This window comes from Hemitrygon akajei, chromosome 6 (assembly GCF_048418815.1).
Source record: "Hemitrygon akajei chromosome 6, sHemAka1.3, whole genome shotgun sequence".
NCBI classification, from domain to species: domain Eukaryota; kingdom Metazoa; phylum Chordata; class Chondrichthyes; order Myliobatiformes; family Dasyatidae; genus Hemitrygon; species Hemitrygon akajei.
Window position 1 is genome coordinate 80,895,458 of NC_133129.1, and position 17,853 is coordinate 80,913,310.

At 45.9% G+C, this 17,853-nt stretch overlaps 1 protein-coding gene across 1 annotated transcript in view; it reads right to left on the reverse strand.

Moving 5' to 3' along the window:
- Positions 1-17,853, reverse strand: part of LOC140729188 (endophilin-A1-like) — a 161,528-nt gene that overhangs the window by 21,552 nt on the left and 122,123 nt on the right. Inside the window, exons 3-5 of the mRNA XM_073048668.1 lie at positions 17,608-17,680; positions 10,934-11,077; positions 4,725-4,858 (exon numbers count right to left, since the gene is read on the reverse strand). Coding sequence (XP_072904769.1) covers positions 4,725-4,858; positions 10,934-11,077; positions 17,608-17,680 — 351 coding nt within the window. The remainder of the gene's footprint in view (positions 1-4,724; positions 4,859-10,933; positions 11,078-17,607; positions 17,681-17,853) is intronic.

Below are 17,853 nucleotides of genomic sequence, written 5' to 3' on the forward strand. Positions count from 1 at the left end.
GGGGATCGTACGGAGGTCCGACAGCCCATGGGCCTCCCCCCTGCACATGGTGCCCAAAGCAGCCGGGGGTTGGAGACCATGCGGTGACTACCGCAGACTGAACGAGGCTACAACTCCAGACCTCTACCCCGTGCCACACATACAGGACTTTGCAGCAAACCTACATGGGGCAAGAATCTTTTCCAAAGTAGACCTCGTCCGGGGATACCATCAAATCCCGGTGCACCCTGAAGACATCCCCAAAACAGCACTCATCACCCCGTTCGGCCTGTTCGAGTTCCTCCGAATGCCGTTTGGCCTGAAGAATGCCGCACAAAAGTTCCAGCGGCTAATGGATGCGGTGGGACGCGATCTGGACTTTGTGTTCATCTATTTGGACGACATCCTTATAGCCAGCAGTAGTCGTCAGGAGCATCTGTCCCACCTCCGCCAGCTCTACTCCCACCTGAGTGATTTTGGCCTCACGATCAACCTGGCCAAATGCCAGTTCAGTCTCGATACCATCGACTTCCTGGGCCACAGGATTACCAAAGACGGGGCAACACCTCTGCCCGCCAAGGTAGACGCGATCCGCCACTTTGCCCGGCCCAACATGGTCAAAGGCCTGCAGGAGTTCGCTGGTATGGTGAACTTCTACCACCGTTTCCTCCCCTCAGCAGCCCGTATCATGCACCCTTTGTACACCCTGATGTCAGGTAAAGGCAAGGACATTACTTGGGACCAGGAGGCCGCGGCCGCTTTCATTAAAGCCAAGGAAGCCTTGGCAGATGCCACGATGCTGGTGCACCCCAGAACGGACATTCCAACCGCCCTCACGGTGGACACATCCGACACAGCAGTCAGTGGGGTGCTGGAGCAACTCATCGAGGGACGCTGGCAACCCCTGACGTTCTTCAGCAAGCACCTATGACCACCCGAACTCAAGTACAGTGCTTTCGACCGGGAGCTGTTGGTACTGTATCTGGCAATCCGGCATTTCAGGTACTTCTTAGAAGGCAGGCCATTCACCGTGTTCACGGACCACAAACCGTTGACCTTTGCGTTCACGAAGGTGTCCAATCCCTGGTGGGCTCGCCAGCAGCGACATCTGTCCTACATATCTGAGTACACGACGGACATCCAGCATGTCTCGGGAAAGGACAACTTCGTGGCAGACGCACTCTCCAGACCAGCTGTCCAGGCCCTGTCCCTGGGGGTGGACTATGCAGCACTGGCGGAGGCGCAGCAGGCAGACAACGAGATGCCCAGCTACAGGACCGCAGTCTCGGGTTTGCAGCTGCAGGACTTTCTCGTAGGCCGAGGTGAGAGGACCCTCCTGTGCGACGTGGCTACCGGCCAACCTCGCCCCATCGTCCCGGCAGCCTGGAGGCGGCGAGTTTTCGACTCCATACACGGTTTGGCGCACCCATCTATCAGGACAACCGTCCAGCTGGTCTCCAGCAAGTTCGCGTGGCACGGACTTCGCAAGCAGGTCAGTGAATGGGCCAGAACGTGCGCGCAGTGTCAAACAGCCAAGGTGCAGCGGCACACTAAAGCCCCGCCGCAGCAGTTCGAACCCACCCACCGGAGGTTTGACCACATTCATGTGGATATCGTGGGCCCCCTACCAGTGCCCCGAGGAGCGCGGTACCTCCTAACTATGGTAGTCCGGTTCACAAGGTGGCCAGAGGCGGTCCTGCTCACCGACACATCTGCCAATTCCTGCGCCCGAGCACTGATCGCAACCTGGGTAGCATGCTTCGGGGTACCGGCCCACATTACCTCCGACAGAGGCGCCCAGTTCACCTCCAGCCTGTGGCCAGCCTGTTGGGAACGCAGCTGCTCCACACAACTGCCTACCACCCACAGTCGAACGGACTGGTGGAACGCTTCCATCGTCACTTGAAGTCGGCTCTCATGGCCCACCTGAGAGGACCTAACTGGGTGGACGAGCTTCCCTGGGTCCTGCTTGGAATTCGTACAGTGCCCAAAGAGGATCTGCACGCCTCGTCGGCCAAGTTGCTGTACGGCACGCCCCTGGCCGTCCCAGGAGAGTTCATACCAGCCCATAAGAGGAAGAACCCGCAGCAGTCCTGGACAGACTACGCGAAAGGCTCGGCAACCTGGCCCCCGTACCGACTTCACAGCACGGACGGACCCCGACCCATGTACCCAAAGACCTGTAGGATTGTAAGTTTGTGTTTGTACGAAGGGGCGGACGCCGGGCACCGCTACAGCGGCCGTACGAGGGGCCGTTCAAGGTGATCAACAACAACGGGTCCACGTATGTTCTGGACGTTGGGGGCAGAGAGGAGGTTTTCACGGTGGACCGACTCAAACCAGCCCATGTGGACTTGGCGCAGCCGGTCGAGGTTCAGGCACCGCGGCGCAGAGGTAGGCCTCCCAAACAGAGGCTGATCCAGACTGTGGACATTGGGGGGGGGGGGGGGGGTTATGTGGTGACCCACTTTCTGCGCAGGCGAACCAGCTCACAAATAGCCAGCGCGCGGGGGGAGACTTTGGTAATGCACCTCTGATGTCATTTACGCCCGGAGAGGGCGGGCGCTAGGGATTAAATGCCAGCGCCGCCAAGTTTGAATAAACTAGTCTCGAAACGACTTACCGACTGCGTGTCGTTATTTCAGCGCCGTGTGTAGCACATCGCTACATCTGGTTCATTACACAACATCCAATCAGAATAGTTGATCCCTTAGTGGGCTCAAACACAAGTTGCTCTAAAAATCCTACTCATAGGCATTCTACAAATTCTCTCCCTCTTGGGATCCAAAATCAGCACCAGCCTGCCTGATTTTCTCAATCTACCTGCATATTGAAATCCCTCATAACTATCATAACATTGCCCCTTTGACATGCATTTTATCTCCCGTTGTAATTTGTGGCCCACATCCTGGCTGCTCTTTGGAGGCCTGTATATAGCTTCCATCAGGGTCTTTTTACTCTTGCAGCTTGATTTCATTATTTTACTAAAAAACCCATGCCACCTCCCTCTGCCTACCTGCCTTTCCTATTGATACAATGTGTATCCTGGGATGTTAAGCTCCCAACTATAATATTCTGTCACCACGACTCAGTTATACCCACAACATCATACCTGCCAATCTCTAACTCCACTACAAGATCATCTACCTTATTCCAAATATTATGTGCATTCAAATATAACACATTCAGTCCTGGTTTTCATCATCATCTTCAATTTTATCCTTGTTCTGCCATGACTGGGCATAGGTTACGTTGTTCCTTTGTGACTGGGCAAAGGTTATGTTGTTTCTCTGTATTACCTGAGGTAAAATGGTTGCATTGAAACATTGTTTAAAGGATTTCAGTGGGCATTCATGCATCATCAGAATTTCTACATTAAACATCACTGCAAAATATGCCCTATAGCAATGCTAATTAATAACTCCCTTTAATTGTAAAATAATTACCATCTCCCCTATAATGAAGTGGTTTGGAAGAATTTCATTATTCATTTTCAAGTTTCACCCAAATGGAATGCAGATATAACAGTGAAGTTCCAATTAAATGACATTAACTGTAAATAAATATTTTTTTTTAGCACTGCTGAATGCTGTCATGGTTGATATCAAGTACTATTGCAAGGAAGATTTAAAGTACTGTGCTTTTGTTATTTGAAGTGTTGTTGGATGCTCTTGATCTCTGTGATATCAAAGAGAAGCTGAAGCTCAGTGAGTCACTCTGACTTTCCCGCAAAGCATTACTACACCCTAGGCAGCCTGGACTGCAGCAAATTAAAGGTCAGAGATGAGTTTTGTCCAGGTTTTCTGCTCAAGACCTCCTTCATAATGTTCCTCCATCACTGGTTTCACTCGCTAATGGCTTCAGAAAAGGAAGAACCCCAGAAGTTATCCTAAGATGAGAAAATCTGCAGATTCTGGATATCCAAGCCACACACACAAAATTCTGGAGGAGCAGCAAGCCATGCAGAAGCTATGGAAGAGAGTCAACAGTCGATGTTTCGGGCTGGACCGAGACCCTTACCTTCCAGTCCCGATGAAGGATCTCAGTGCCAAATGTCAACTGTTTACACTTTTCCATAGATACTGCCTGGTTACTGAGTTCCTCCAGCATTTTAAGTGTGTTAAAAAGTTATCTTGTATTTCTTTATGATTTACAAGCAGGCCATTTGACTGATCAGTGCAATTCCATGAACACTATTTCCTAATTATCTTCCTTATCTGTTCACTCTGACATGTCCATTAACTCCTCCCTGAATCTCCTACCACCCACCTACACCAGGGGTAATTTAAACAGCCAAGTAAGCTGATAACCAGAACATCTTTCAGATGTGGGAGCAACCAGAGAACCCAGGGAAAACCTATGGACAAATTCCACAGTGGGGCCCCTGAGTGTGAGGAAGGATTTAGGAGTGGAAAGGGGGGAAGGTTGGAGGTGTGGGGAGGTCTGGGAAGATGAAATGGGGGGAAGAGGGACTTGAGGAAGAGAGAGGGTGGGGAAGAGACAAGTGTAATCGAGAGTGGAGGGGGGATGTGGCATGGGTGTTGCAGAGCAGAGTAGAGAAGTAACAAGGGGAAGTGTGGTAACTGGCAGGTGGGTATGTCTGTATTGTGAAGCCAACTTATAATTGTTTCTTCTTGATGAATAAGAATAAGTTATAATGATTATATGAATAAGTTGAATAAGTTATTCTAACTCTAGAATAACCCTTAAAAAGGCAGCCCTCATAGATGTAATTCCATCAATACCTGTATTTCTTTCAAGTCTTTGTCATGAAGGTTCTGTAGTGGATCAATGAAGTTTTGCTTTACTTCCATATCCAAGGCATCTTTGACCTCAGATAGCTGTTTCATCGTTTCCCCGGCATCCAGCAGAGCATGCCCTGGAAGACAGTTGCAAAACATCAAAAGTGAACTTCGGTGAAGATTCTTCTTGGCCCCTTGCAGTCTTCATAAATAAACTGCAAACTTTAAAAGATTTATTTCACAATGAAATATCAGCTCACTCTCCAAGGTCCCTAACAGTACCAGAAATAAACTACTTCTTGCTTTTCAGTAGCAACATCATTAATTTATTTAGCGATATAGCACAGAGAAGGCCCTTCCAGCTCTACCCCAGCAAGCCCCAACATGGAGTAACCCTAACCCAATCATGGGTCAATTTACAATAACCAACTAACCTATCCGGAAACCGGAGGACCCCGGAGAAAACCCACACATTCCACAGGGAGGGCATACAGAGACTCCTTACAGAACGGCACCGGAATTGAACTCTGAAATCCGAATGCCCCGAGCTGTAATAACGTCAGGCGAACCTCTACGCTCTCCTGGCACTCATGAATTATTAGTGTTGGTATATCTGCTGCAATTGCAGAACACATCACTGCAAAAGAGTAATGAAAACGTATGGAGCACAGCAAATGACAACAGTAAATTGGGCCAAAGCTCTACTAGGCAAACATACAACCACACATGATGACTTGTGAAGCAAATATAGAGAATGGAGTTGGCCAGTCTTGGTGGAGTGCTGAATACATTCTTGTTCACTACATGCCCTACAATGGGCTGTGCAAAGTCTACATTCTCCCATCACGAGCACTCATCCCAGGTGCTGCAACTTGCCCACACAACATAACCACCACTTAGTATCCCTCAAGGTCTCAAAAGCAAAAAAAAAAGCAAGAGTTATGAAAGAATGAGATGATGAAGAGAAAAACAATGTGCACTGATGTTCTCAAATTCCCCCTTTTTTTCCCCCTCCTCCCATGAACTGAGTTTGGGAGCAGGTAACGCGATCACCCAGATTACATCACAGCTTTCATGTCCTGTGACTGAGAACGAAACGATCATTCACGCTTCTACGTTAGCTTGGCAGCAAAGCCAAGCACTCATCACAGGAGGTTCAACAGACTTGGTGACTTTCCCCCCCGATCCCTCAGCAATTTCCCAAAATTAAATATACAGGGTCCAAGAGAATTTTAGGCTTCAAGGGAGTCAGGAGATATGAAGTGAGTCGCTGAAAGCAGCACCAAGCTAAAATGTCTGCTTTGAGCTCGTGGGAGAGCAGACAAGGTGCACGGGGCTGAATTGTCTCCATCTACTACTGCTTTTTATGTTTTAACTGTTCAGGGCTTTCAATCCAATTGGCGCACATCATGGACTGATATTCTTATACCAAAATTGGTACCAGTTCTCCTGAATAAATATGGTGTGTGCTACAAGCATCCTCTTCCTCAGCGTCAGTTGCAGTCCGGCTCCAATTCATGAAGAATAATGGACTCCAGCAGCTGACGTCACCAAGCTGGCTGAGCAGACGACACAGTCAAAGAATCTTCACAGATCATTAAAAAAAGGAAGTAAAACTTGTATTCTTTAAAATAATACTTCAAAGGTTTTATAAGACCACAAGGTCTAAACCACACAAATGATTGAAGGAGGAAATAGAAACATCAAATAAGTGTGAGAAAGTAGATCAAATTAAGTACCTCACACTTTCAAATATTTATCGATATGAAATTCAATCTCTGTGCTTGAATTTTTTTTGAATAGATAATCTGCTAAGCAGTAATTATGGTTCAATATGCCATTAAAACAGAGTCAAGGTTCATTTAATAATTTAAAGTTTTCAATATTTTACAGGAGAAGTTGGTCACATGGGGCATAAGTTCATGCCTGACCTGCTGGTTTCCCTTATTTGTGCATTGCCTGAATCGCTAGGAGCAATGTCAGGACTCGAGATAAAGTGAAAATACACGGAAATACTGAAAATGCTGCCTGTTTCCTGTATCTTCATTAACATTAAAATCATAAAATACATTCATAATTACAACATTTGAAAAATCAAGTATCTTAGAAGGCATACTACATACAATTAAAGAAACAGAAGTAGTAGCAATAACAATTTGAATCATAGACAAGTCCTTTTAGATCTTTTCTATACTGTGTGGAACAAAGGTTTCCAGACCTTAGGTTACCAAAGGTTACCAGTACAAAGGTTTCAAAGGTACATTTAATGTCAGAGAAATATGTACAATATACATCCTGAAATGCTTTTCCTTTGCAACCACCCACGAAAACACAGAAGTGCCCCAAAGAATGAGCGACAGTCAAATGTTAGAACCCCAAAGTCCCCCCCTACCCCAGTGCATAGTGCTCCAACTGTGGACCCATTAATGATTTGAACAGTTCCATTTGAAGCTCACATTCTGTGGGCTCAGCTAATACTGACAACCATTCCATCTTTACTCCCTAATCTACCAGTCCTGCTAACTCTTGGGATTTGTGGACTTGCACAAGAATTCCATTGTTCCTCGACATATTGTTACTTTCCTACTATGTGTTCCATTGTCTTGTTTCAGCTCTGTAAAAGTATTCATTTACTCATCTGCCTTGCATTTATTTTGTCCCTTCAGTGAGATGAAACATTTCTATGCACGTCATAAAGAAAATAAGGCCACGAGGGAGGAAGTCCAAAGCTGAGGGATTCAGTTAAGATCAGGATAATGGCAGCAGAATGGTCAAACAGAAGGAATATGGGGCACAAAGTAGTCAGATTTCGAAGCTACAAAGACATTTGTAATGCAGTTAGTGTCTGGGGTAAGTGGTTCGTCTCTCCTTTGTTGGAGGTAGTCATTCCCTGACACTTAAAGGACAGGCATATTCCTTTCCACTTACCAGCCCATAGTAGAATGTAGCCAGTGTGTTGCTACTTGCAAACACAGGCTGTTTTATCCTCTGAGGAACAGCTAGCGGAATTGAACACTGCTTAATTATTAAAGACCTTCTCCGCCTTTTGACCTTGGGCTGGAAAGAGGTCACTGATGAACTGGTCTGAGGAACTCCTGCAATGATGTAGGGCTGGGCCTCCAACAACCACAACTAGAGGTTGAAATAAAAATAAATAACTGTTGTAGACACTCAGCAGGTTGGGCAGCATCTGTGGAGGGAAAATCAGTCCCAGTTCATCAATGCATGTCATCAATGTATAGGCTAGCTCTGCTTCTCCCTCCACAGATGCTTTCTATTTGCTGAGCAGGTCCAGCATTTTCTGTTGTTATTCGAGGTTTCCAGCATCTTAAGTTGTTGTGGTTCTGGAGAGCCATAAGTTGGTGGGTCAGTAGATTGATGAAAACAGGGTTGGGAGATACAGTGATGCAATTATTCTTACCGTTTTACATGTTAGATGAACATAAGGAACAGGAGCAGGTCATCTGGCCCATAGAGCCTACTCCGCTATTCAATAAGATCATGCCTGATCTGGCCAAGGACTCATCTCCACCTACCTACCTTTACTCCATAACCCTTAATTCCCCTATTATGCACAAATCTATCCAACCTTGTCTTAAATATATTTACTGAGGTAGCGTCCACTGCTTCATTGGGCAGAGATTTCCACAGATTCACTACTCTCTGAGAAAAGCAGTTCCTGTTCATCTCCATTGTAAATCTACTCCTCTGAATCTTGAGGCTTTGTCCCCTAGTTCTAGTCTCACTACCAGTGGAAACAACTTTCCTGCCTCTATCTTATCTATCCCTTTCATAATCCCTTTAATAATATAGAAACATGAGATTAATATACTGTAGATGGGTACCCACTGATCAGCACTGACGGGATAGACCAAATAATGTGTTTGCACGCTATATGACTCTATGATTGCAGACAAAGAGAAATCTCACATGTAAAATAAAAAGGCTTGTTGTCATCATGCTTTTCTTGTCTCAAAAGTCAGAGAAATACTCTCTAAAATGGCAGCCTGTATTATGAAGGAAGAACAATAACAACTAGACCCCACAGTGTAATACACTGTCATGAGAAGATCTGCAGATGCTGGAAATCCAAAGCAACTTCCCTGCTCTTCACCTCACCCCCACGCCCTCTCCCAGTTTCACCTATCACCTGCCACCTCGTACTTCTTCCTCCCCTCCCTCACCTTCTTTCTCTGACTTCTCCCCCTTCCCTTCCAGTCCTGATGAAGGGGCTCAGCTTAAAATGTCAACTGTACTCTTTTCCATAGATGCTGCCTGGCCTGCGGAGTTCCTCCAGCATTTAGAGCGTGTCACTTTGTCAACTGCCCACTTCAACACTACTTCCGAAACTTGAGATCTCATCTCCACCAGAAGGACTACAGTGGTCGAGGAATACAGCTCAGCACTTCCTCCAGAAGACAATCGAGGGATGGACAATAGATGTTGGCTTGCCAGTGACGTCCATAGACAGTAAATAAGTCAAAAGGACTTCTTATTAAACATCTGTTCTGGAGTTGTTTTTTATACTCAATTTTACAGCATAATTTCCAAACTTTAATCACTCAGCTACTCCCACTTTTACAAGACTCTGTATTTTCACTCCATAACAGCAAAGAAAACTGGAAAGGGGAATTGGAAAGGGAGATGAAATATGTTGCAATGTAAGCTGGGGATGACAAACACAGTCTGCCCTGATTTTCCGTTGTACTGTCTTCCAAAAGCCCAATGCCTTCTGACAAATTTCTTGGTAGAGCGAATCATACTCTGAACCCTTCTTTTAGTGCTTTCCATTTCCAGGTAGCCACAGTAGATGTTGCTTACTTCTACCTTTGTCGCATTATTCACTGACGATACGATCGCACTGATACCAGTGTTCTCCCTGGGTGAGCAAGGGTAGAGTGTTCAGCACAGCCACCGTATGGGGTGAGCTGCTACAGAAAGTGATAGAGACAAGTACAATTACAACACTTCAAAATTATCCTGAGTGTTAGGTGGATAAGAAGGTCAAGAAGGATATGGGCAAACTGGTCTAACTCATTTAAGCAACTTGGTCAGCATGGGCCAAAGTTCTGCTTCCATGTGTCTATGACCTTACTAGAAATCCAATGCTGATCTCAACCAAAATGCATTTGCCAGTATCAAGACGGTGGGTATCAGTCAAGAACTAAGGCTCAGTCCATAAGTTCAGATAGAGAAACTCACTACCAGAACACTGGACTTGCCGGCCCTCATAACTTACTTCAAAACCAGAAAAACATTTATCCCTCTGAAGGACCTTTCATGAACTATATATAAAAAAAAACAGGAAAGCAACCCAACACATTATCACTGTGCATTTTTCAGGGTCTTCTTATCATACTACAGCACAGTTTCCTGAAGAATATTTGCATTATGCGAATGAGGAAGATTGACAGAACACTCCAACTCAAAACTGTGCTCAGTGCGAGTGCAGGAGCAATTCAGGATATAATGCAGGGATCACCTTTCATATTAATGACATATTTTAGGATTTCCCAGTACAGTCATTTTTTTTCCCTGAATCCATCCATCACTGCCATTCTCCCATTTAACTTCACATTTGAAAAACCAGAATAATATATGCACGTAAATTTGAATATGTGAGTCTGTTCAACTATGTGTACAGGAACATGAATATGCTCAAGTGTTAGAGGTGTGTGTGTGTGTGTGTGTGTGTGTGTGTGTGTGTGTGTGTGTGTGTGTGTGTGTGTGTGTGTGTGTGTGTGTGTGTGTGTGTGTGAGTGAGTGTGAGTGTGTGTGTGTGTGAGTGAGTGTGAGTGTGTGTGTGTGTGAGCGAGTGAGTGTGAGTGTGTGTGTGAGCGTGTGTGAGTGTGAGTGTGTTTGTGTGTGTGAGTGTGTGTGTGTGAGAGCGTGTGTGTGAGTGTGTGTGTGTGTGTGTGTGAGTGTGAGTGTGTGTGTGTGTGTGAGTGAGTGTGAGTGTGTGTGTGAGCGTGTGAGTGTGTGTGAGTGTGTGTGTGAGTGTGTGAGTGTGTGAGTGAGTGTGAGTGTGTTTGTGTGTGTGAGTGTGTGTGTGTGTGTGTGAGAGCGTGTGTGTGAGTGTGTGCGTGTGTGTGAGCGTGTGAGTGTGTGTGTGTGTGAGTGTGAGTGTGTGTGTGCGTGTGTCACGTGCGCATTTGCATGCTTGCATTTGGGTATCTGTGTTGGATGTGTGAGAATGGATGCTAAAAACTCACCAAAATTAGATTCTTCTCCGAGCTCCTTGCCAAATTTGATCATGCTTTCACCCAGCAGCCCCTCTGCCTGTGGATAGCCAGGTCCCTTCTCCTGCCCTCGGATCTTTGACATTGTGTTGATCATCGTCAGTTTTGCTCTGGAGGCTGAACACAGAAGAGCACATATCATAGGCAGCCCAGTTTGCTATTAACTGACATTTGGCTCACCATTCAAGTGACACTATAGATGCTGCTCCACATATACGTGCATTGTTTAATGAGAGAACATCTCTCCAGCTCAGAGTTCTCAAATCGTAAACTGCCCATATGCTTCTGGGAGGGCTGATGCTCAATGCTTGCTCCAGTGGGCTCTGGCATTTGCCTGATTTGTACAAGAAGCACCAAGGTGCAGAGAGGACAGTGCAGCAAGCAGACACTGTTTCAGGACAGGCTTGTGGAGAAGATAGCTCTCCTCTGAAACCCTGTCATACTTAACTTGGAGTTTTGACAATTTCTGCCAAAGCTATGGCAAGACTTTGAGTAAAGGTTATGTTGGCCGTGCGTATTTAGCACAATAGTACGATGGGTTAATGTAAAAGAGGAGGCTACACAACCACGGTTACATTCTTCAAATATTTTCAAAAAACAAGGTACACTTAGGTGAGAGTGGGAGCAAGCTACAAAAAAATACTCCTTTTTTCTCACTTCAATATGTGGGCTGCAGTGTAGCTGGTATTATGACACAACTGTTAGTCCAGTGTGCCAGTGGTGGCATTTTTAAAAAGCACCATTTGCGGTGGGTAAAACTCCCAGGTGTGTCCTCTAATTCAAAGGTATTCTGAACAATACAGCTACCTCCCTGTGATAGCCCCTTAGAATTTCATCAGCTTTCAAACTTAATGATATTATTCCTGTAGGTAGGTAACACATACTCTAAATTTGGCCTCTCCAACATCTTATACAACCTCAACATAACATCTCAACTCAGACCCAATACTGATTTATGTGCTAACAGCCCTCTTTACAACCAGACTATCTGTGATGCTACTTACATGGAATTATGGATCTGTACTCCCAGATTCTTCTATTCTACCTCAGTACTCTACCATTCACTGTGCAAGTCCTTCTCAAGTACAACACCTCACACTTCTCTGCATTAAATTCCATTTGCCATTTTCAGCCCATTTTTCTAGTTGATCAAGATCCAAATGCAAGCTTTGATCACTGTCCTCGTTGTCCACTACACCCTCAATTTTAGCGTAATCTGCAAATTTGCTCAGTTTACCAGATTATCATCGGTCATTAATATGCATGATAACAATTGACTCAGCACAAATCCCTGCTGCACACCACTCGTCACAGGCCTCCAGTCAGAGACAACCAACTATTACCACTTTTTCAGAGCACTGGGCAGAAATCACATCGCGTTAACACTGCCCTGCGGCCTTCGCGAAGATTGTCTATTGTCTATTACCACTTTGTTTTCTCCCACTAAACCAATGCTGAATCCACTTCATCTTGTATGCCACGTGATATAACCTGCTGGACAATCTTTCCATGTGGAGCTTTGTCAAAGGCCTTGATAAAGTCTATGCAGACGTTGTTCACTGCCTTCCTCGTAATCTCTTCAAAAACTCTATGAGATTGGTTAGACACAACCTACCACACACAAAGGTGTGTTAACTATACCTAATCAGACCCTTTCTATCCAAATAATTATATATATCCTGTCCCTTAGAATACCTTTCAATAACTTACCCATGACTGATGCCAGGCTCACTGGCCTGTAATTTCCTGGCTTATTCTTAGAGCCATTCTTGACCAATGGAACAACATTTGCTATCCTCCAAGTCTCAGTCAAGGGTGAGATGCCAAAGGAAATTACAAATAATCTTTCTCGGGGCCCCTGAAATTTCTGCACTAGACTCCCACAAGACCCAAGGGAACATCTTGTCAGACCCAGGAATTTAAACACCCTAATTCACCAGAGGACAGTTAGAACCTCCTCTACTGTAATCTGGAAACAGTCTCCGATCAGAATCAGAATCAGACTTTAATCGCCAAGTACCTATGCACATACAAGGAATTTACTTCCGGCAGATGTTGTCTCTCTGCTCATAACAATAATAATGATAAATATAAATGAAAATATAGATTATACATACAGGTAGTGCAATCCAAGTAATAGTTAGCCGACAGTTAACCGGCAGTTAACTGTTCAGCAAAGTGACCGCAGTAGGGAAAAAACTTCTCCAGTGCCTATTACTCTTAGTCTGGAGGGATCTGAAGCGCCTACCAGACGGAAGCAGATCAAACAGTCCGTGCGCAGGATGGGAGGAGTCCTTTATGATGTTCCCCACCCTCTTCTTCAACCTGGAAGAGTACAGGTCCACAATAGAGGGCAGGGAGGCTCCAATGATGCGCTCGGCAGTCCTCACTGTGCGCTGTAGTCTGGTTCTATCCTGCTTGGTGGCGGCTCCAAACCACACAATGATGGAGATGCACAGGACAGACTCAATGACTGCAGTGTAGAACTGCAGCAGCAATTCCTGAGGCAGACCGTATTTCCTCAAGAGCCGCAGGAAATACATCCGCTGCTGGGCCTTCTTCAGGATGGAGCTGATGTTCTGCTCCCACTTCAGATCCTGAGAGATGGTGGTTCCCAGGAACCTGAAGTTCTCCACAGTGGACACAGGGCTGCTGAGGACTGTGAGGGGAGACATAGCGGGGGGATGTCTCCTGAAATCCACTATCATCTCCTTTGTCTTGAGCGTGTTCAGCTCCAGATTGTTCCGACTGCACCAGAGCACCAGTTGGTCCACCTGCTGTCGATATGCAGACTCATCACTATTCTGGATGAGTCCAATGACGGTAGTGTCTTACTATTCTTTTGCCTCACTTCTATAGACCCTGCATTTGTCTCCCCAGTAAAGAGAGATGCACAAACTTCTTTAATGATCTCCTCCATCCCTTTTGATTCCATGTGTAGATAACCACGCAGATCTTCAAGAGGACCTATTTTGTCCCTCAGCTCCCCACTCTAATCTTTTTCATTCAGACTATGGTTGCACCCACAATGGCTGCTCTGCTTAAACATATTTTTATAGGCCCTTTCCAATCGCCTACATGTCCATTAACTATCTATAAACTTTGCCATCTGCTCACGTCAAACTTGTAACCCTTAGCGTATATCACCAAGAAACCTTACTACTTCTTGCAGGGAAAGAGAATCCTTGCTAAAATCTCACTACTGTCTTTAAACTGAAATGACAGGAAGGCATGGCAATAGAAACTGCAATTAATCTCCAACTCCTATTCCAACAACCCTAGATGCCTTCAGACCGCAAATTACGTGGCCTCTAGTTCCAACTCCAGCCCAGACCCTGGCCTCCATCACTTCCAGGCCAGGACTTTCCTCGCTGTTATTGGGCTCCCCTTCACCCACCACCACACTCAAACCCCGGGTCTCTTAGGCTCCCCCACTGCCTCTTGGATCCTCAGAGCCTCCAACTTACTCCCACTCTCCCTACCTGAACACTCCAACCATCCTTCCCTTCCTATGATACCACCAATTCTCCTCCCTCCCTCTGATTCCACTTTTAATCCCTGCCTTACCTTCACCATTCTCTCTGACCTTCCCCTCTCTGAGGTGGGACATTCTGTCCTCAGTAAGGGCCTTAACTTTGTCCGCACCTCAGTGAGTTCGGCACTGCCACAACACTGAGCTCGTCTTCCATCACCTCAATCTCTGAGCCCATTTCTTTGACAAGAATTCCCCATCCTGCACCAATAACCCCTTCGCCTGTCTCCAACCCCCTTCTCTTCTTGGACACCCCAGTCTGGTTCTCTGCCTGCTCTGGATCTTTTATCTCTAACTGCCAACAAGACATCAACCAGCTTAACTTCAACACACTTCTCTACTCTCTCCGTACCAATCCCAACTTTACCAGTCGTCAGGTTTTTTGTCGTTTAATTATATACATATATAGCACCAAGTGAGACATTTCTCCGGACCAGCGTGTAATGCGCAGTAGTACACATAACACACAAGAAAGGGAATGTTGTTGTGTGGCAGACTGACCTCTAACTTGCCAGGCAGCAACTCTCTTACTTACCCCTTGAAATGGACCCCACTCCAGGCCATCAGAAAATTGACTCTGATGCCGTCACTAGCCTCATCAACTCTGGACAATTCCCATCCACTACCACCAAACTTATAGTTCCTTTGCCCCACACTGCTTGTTTTGAACCCCTACCCAAGATCCACAAACATGACTGTTTGGGTAGGCCCAATGCCTATGCCTGTTCCTACCTCAGTGAACTCGTATCTGCATACCTCGACTCCATTCTAACCCCCTTAGCTCAGACCCTTCCCAACTACATCTACAACAATTCACGTGCTCTTGATGTCCTCAATAACTTTCAATTCCCTGGCCCTGACTACCCCATTTTCATCATGGATGTCCAGTTCCAATACATTTCTGTCCCCCCATCCAGAAGGCCTTAAAGCTCTCCACTTCTTTCTCAATAACAAACCTGACCAGTTCCTTTGTAGCATCACCCTCCTCCGTCTGGCAGAAGAGGTCCTCATGCTCAACAATTTCTCCAAACTCAAAGTTATAACCATGGGCACCCAATTGGGCCCCAGCTATGCCTGTCTTTTTGTTGGCTATGTAGAACAGACAATGTTTCAAGCCTTCCCTGGTAATGCTCCCCAACTCTTCCTGCACTACATTGATGCCTGCACTGGTGCTGCTTCCTGCAACCATGCTGAGTTCGTCAATTTCATCAACTTTGCTTCCAACTTCTACCCTGCCCTTCAATTCACCAGGTTCATTCTGAGTCCTCTCTCCCCTTTCTTGATCTCTCTGGAGACAAACTGTCTACCGACATCTTGACTATATCTCTTCCCAGCCTGTCTCCTGTAAAAATATTATTCCCTCTACTCAGTTCCTCCACCTCTGCCACAACTGTTCCCAGGATGAGGCTTTTCTTTCCAGTACATCAAAGGTGTCCTCTTACTTTACAGAATGGGGTTTCCCTTCCTCCACCATTGATGCTGCACTCACCACATCTCCTGTATTTCCCAGACTTCCACACTCATTCCATCTTCTTGCCGCCTTAACAGTAATAGTTTCTCTGGTCCTCACCTAACACCCCATGAGATTCCATTATCAAAACACCACTCTCCGTAACTTCTGCCATCTTCAACAGAATTCTACCATCCAACACATTCTTACCTCCCCCATTTTCCACAGGGATCGCTCTCTCCATGATTCCCTTGTGCATTCGTTTCTCCCCAATAATCTCCCTCTTGGTACTTATCCCTGGAAGTGACAGGAAAGCTACCTCTGCTCATTCACCTCCTCCCTCACCTCCATTCAGGACCCCAAACGATCCTTCCAGGTGAGGCAACACTTCACCTCTGAATCTGTTGTGGTCATCCTCTGCTCCCAATATGGCCTCCCCTACAATGGTGAGATCCTACATAAATTGGGCAAATGCTTTGTCGAGCACCTCCACTCCATCTGGCAAAAGAGGGATTTCCCGATGTCCAACCATTTTAACGCCTATCCCCATTCTTGTTCCGACGTCCATCCATGGACACTCAGGGTGGAGTAGCAACACCTCATACTCCGTCTAGGTAGCCTCCAACCTAATGGCATGAACAGCGACTTTTCCTTCCAGTAATTTTTTTTCCATCATCCTGTCCTCTTCCTCTGTTCTATGCTCTATCCTCTTACCTCTTCTCCTCACCTGCCTATCACCTCCCCCTGGTGCCCTTCATTCTTCCCTTTCCCTCATGCTCTACTCTCCTCTCCTATCAGATTCTGCCCTTTACCTTCCCCACCTACCTGGTTTCATCTATCACCTTCTAGCTAGTCCTCAATCCCTACCCCCACCTTTTCATTCTGGTGTCCTCCCCCTTTCCTTTCCAGTCCTGAAGAAGGGTCTCGGCCCGAAACATCGACTATCTATTCATTTCCATAGGTGCTGCCTGATCTACTGAGATCCTCCAGCATTTTGTGTGTGTTGCGATGAATTATTAAACCGACTTATTTCTGGAGCAATGACTTGAGCAGCTAAACCTTAGCCACAACATCTTTGCTGGGGTAAGCGATGAAAATAACCTACTAAATATTGCATGGCTGTAGTCAACGGTTTGTTATCCCAGGAGAACAAAGGCATACTATGGATTCTGCAGGTTTATCCCTGCTGATAGTTTCCAAGAAAGACTGCATACTGTGTGAAAACAGCACCCCAGATACGCTGTAACACCCTTACCCTATGGAAGTGCACAAGATATATTTTACGTGATCTTCTTGCTGATCTTAGTGAAACACTAACGATTCTGAGGGAGACTGACAGAGCAGATACTGTTTTGATGTCTCCCTGGTAGGCAAGTCTGGAGCCAGGGGGCATAGTATCAGGATAAAGGAACATCCTCTTAAAGCTGAGGTGAGGAGGGAGTCCGCTTCTCTGAGAGTTGTGACTCCTACCCTTCTCTATCCCAATGAGCATGAGTGGCTAATATATTAAGAATATTCAGGGCAGAAGGAGGCAGACAAGTCTTTAGATTTCAGGGAAACCAAGGGTTATGTGCATCAGAGAATGATATCAGTGTTCAGATCAGCCAAGACCTTACTGAATAGCAAAGTAGGTACAGCCGACTCTGGCTCCTATTCCTTAAGTACCTGGATTGGGCTGCAGATATTCTGTTGTCTTCGTCATTATTTCCATCACTGCTCGACTGGTGATATCCACCTTCTGAAAATAAGAAATCAAAAGGAGGTTAAGGCAGACACAGGGCTTACTCCACTAATGGGATAAAATGGAACTTTATTGTTATCCCATTAGTCTTAACCCAACATTCTACACTGTTAATAAGTTAAACTGAAGTGGCAATGCCAAGCAGTCATAACACATGGCTCTGTACGTAC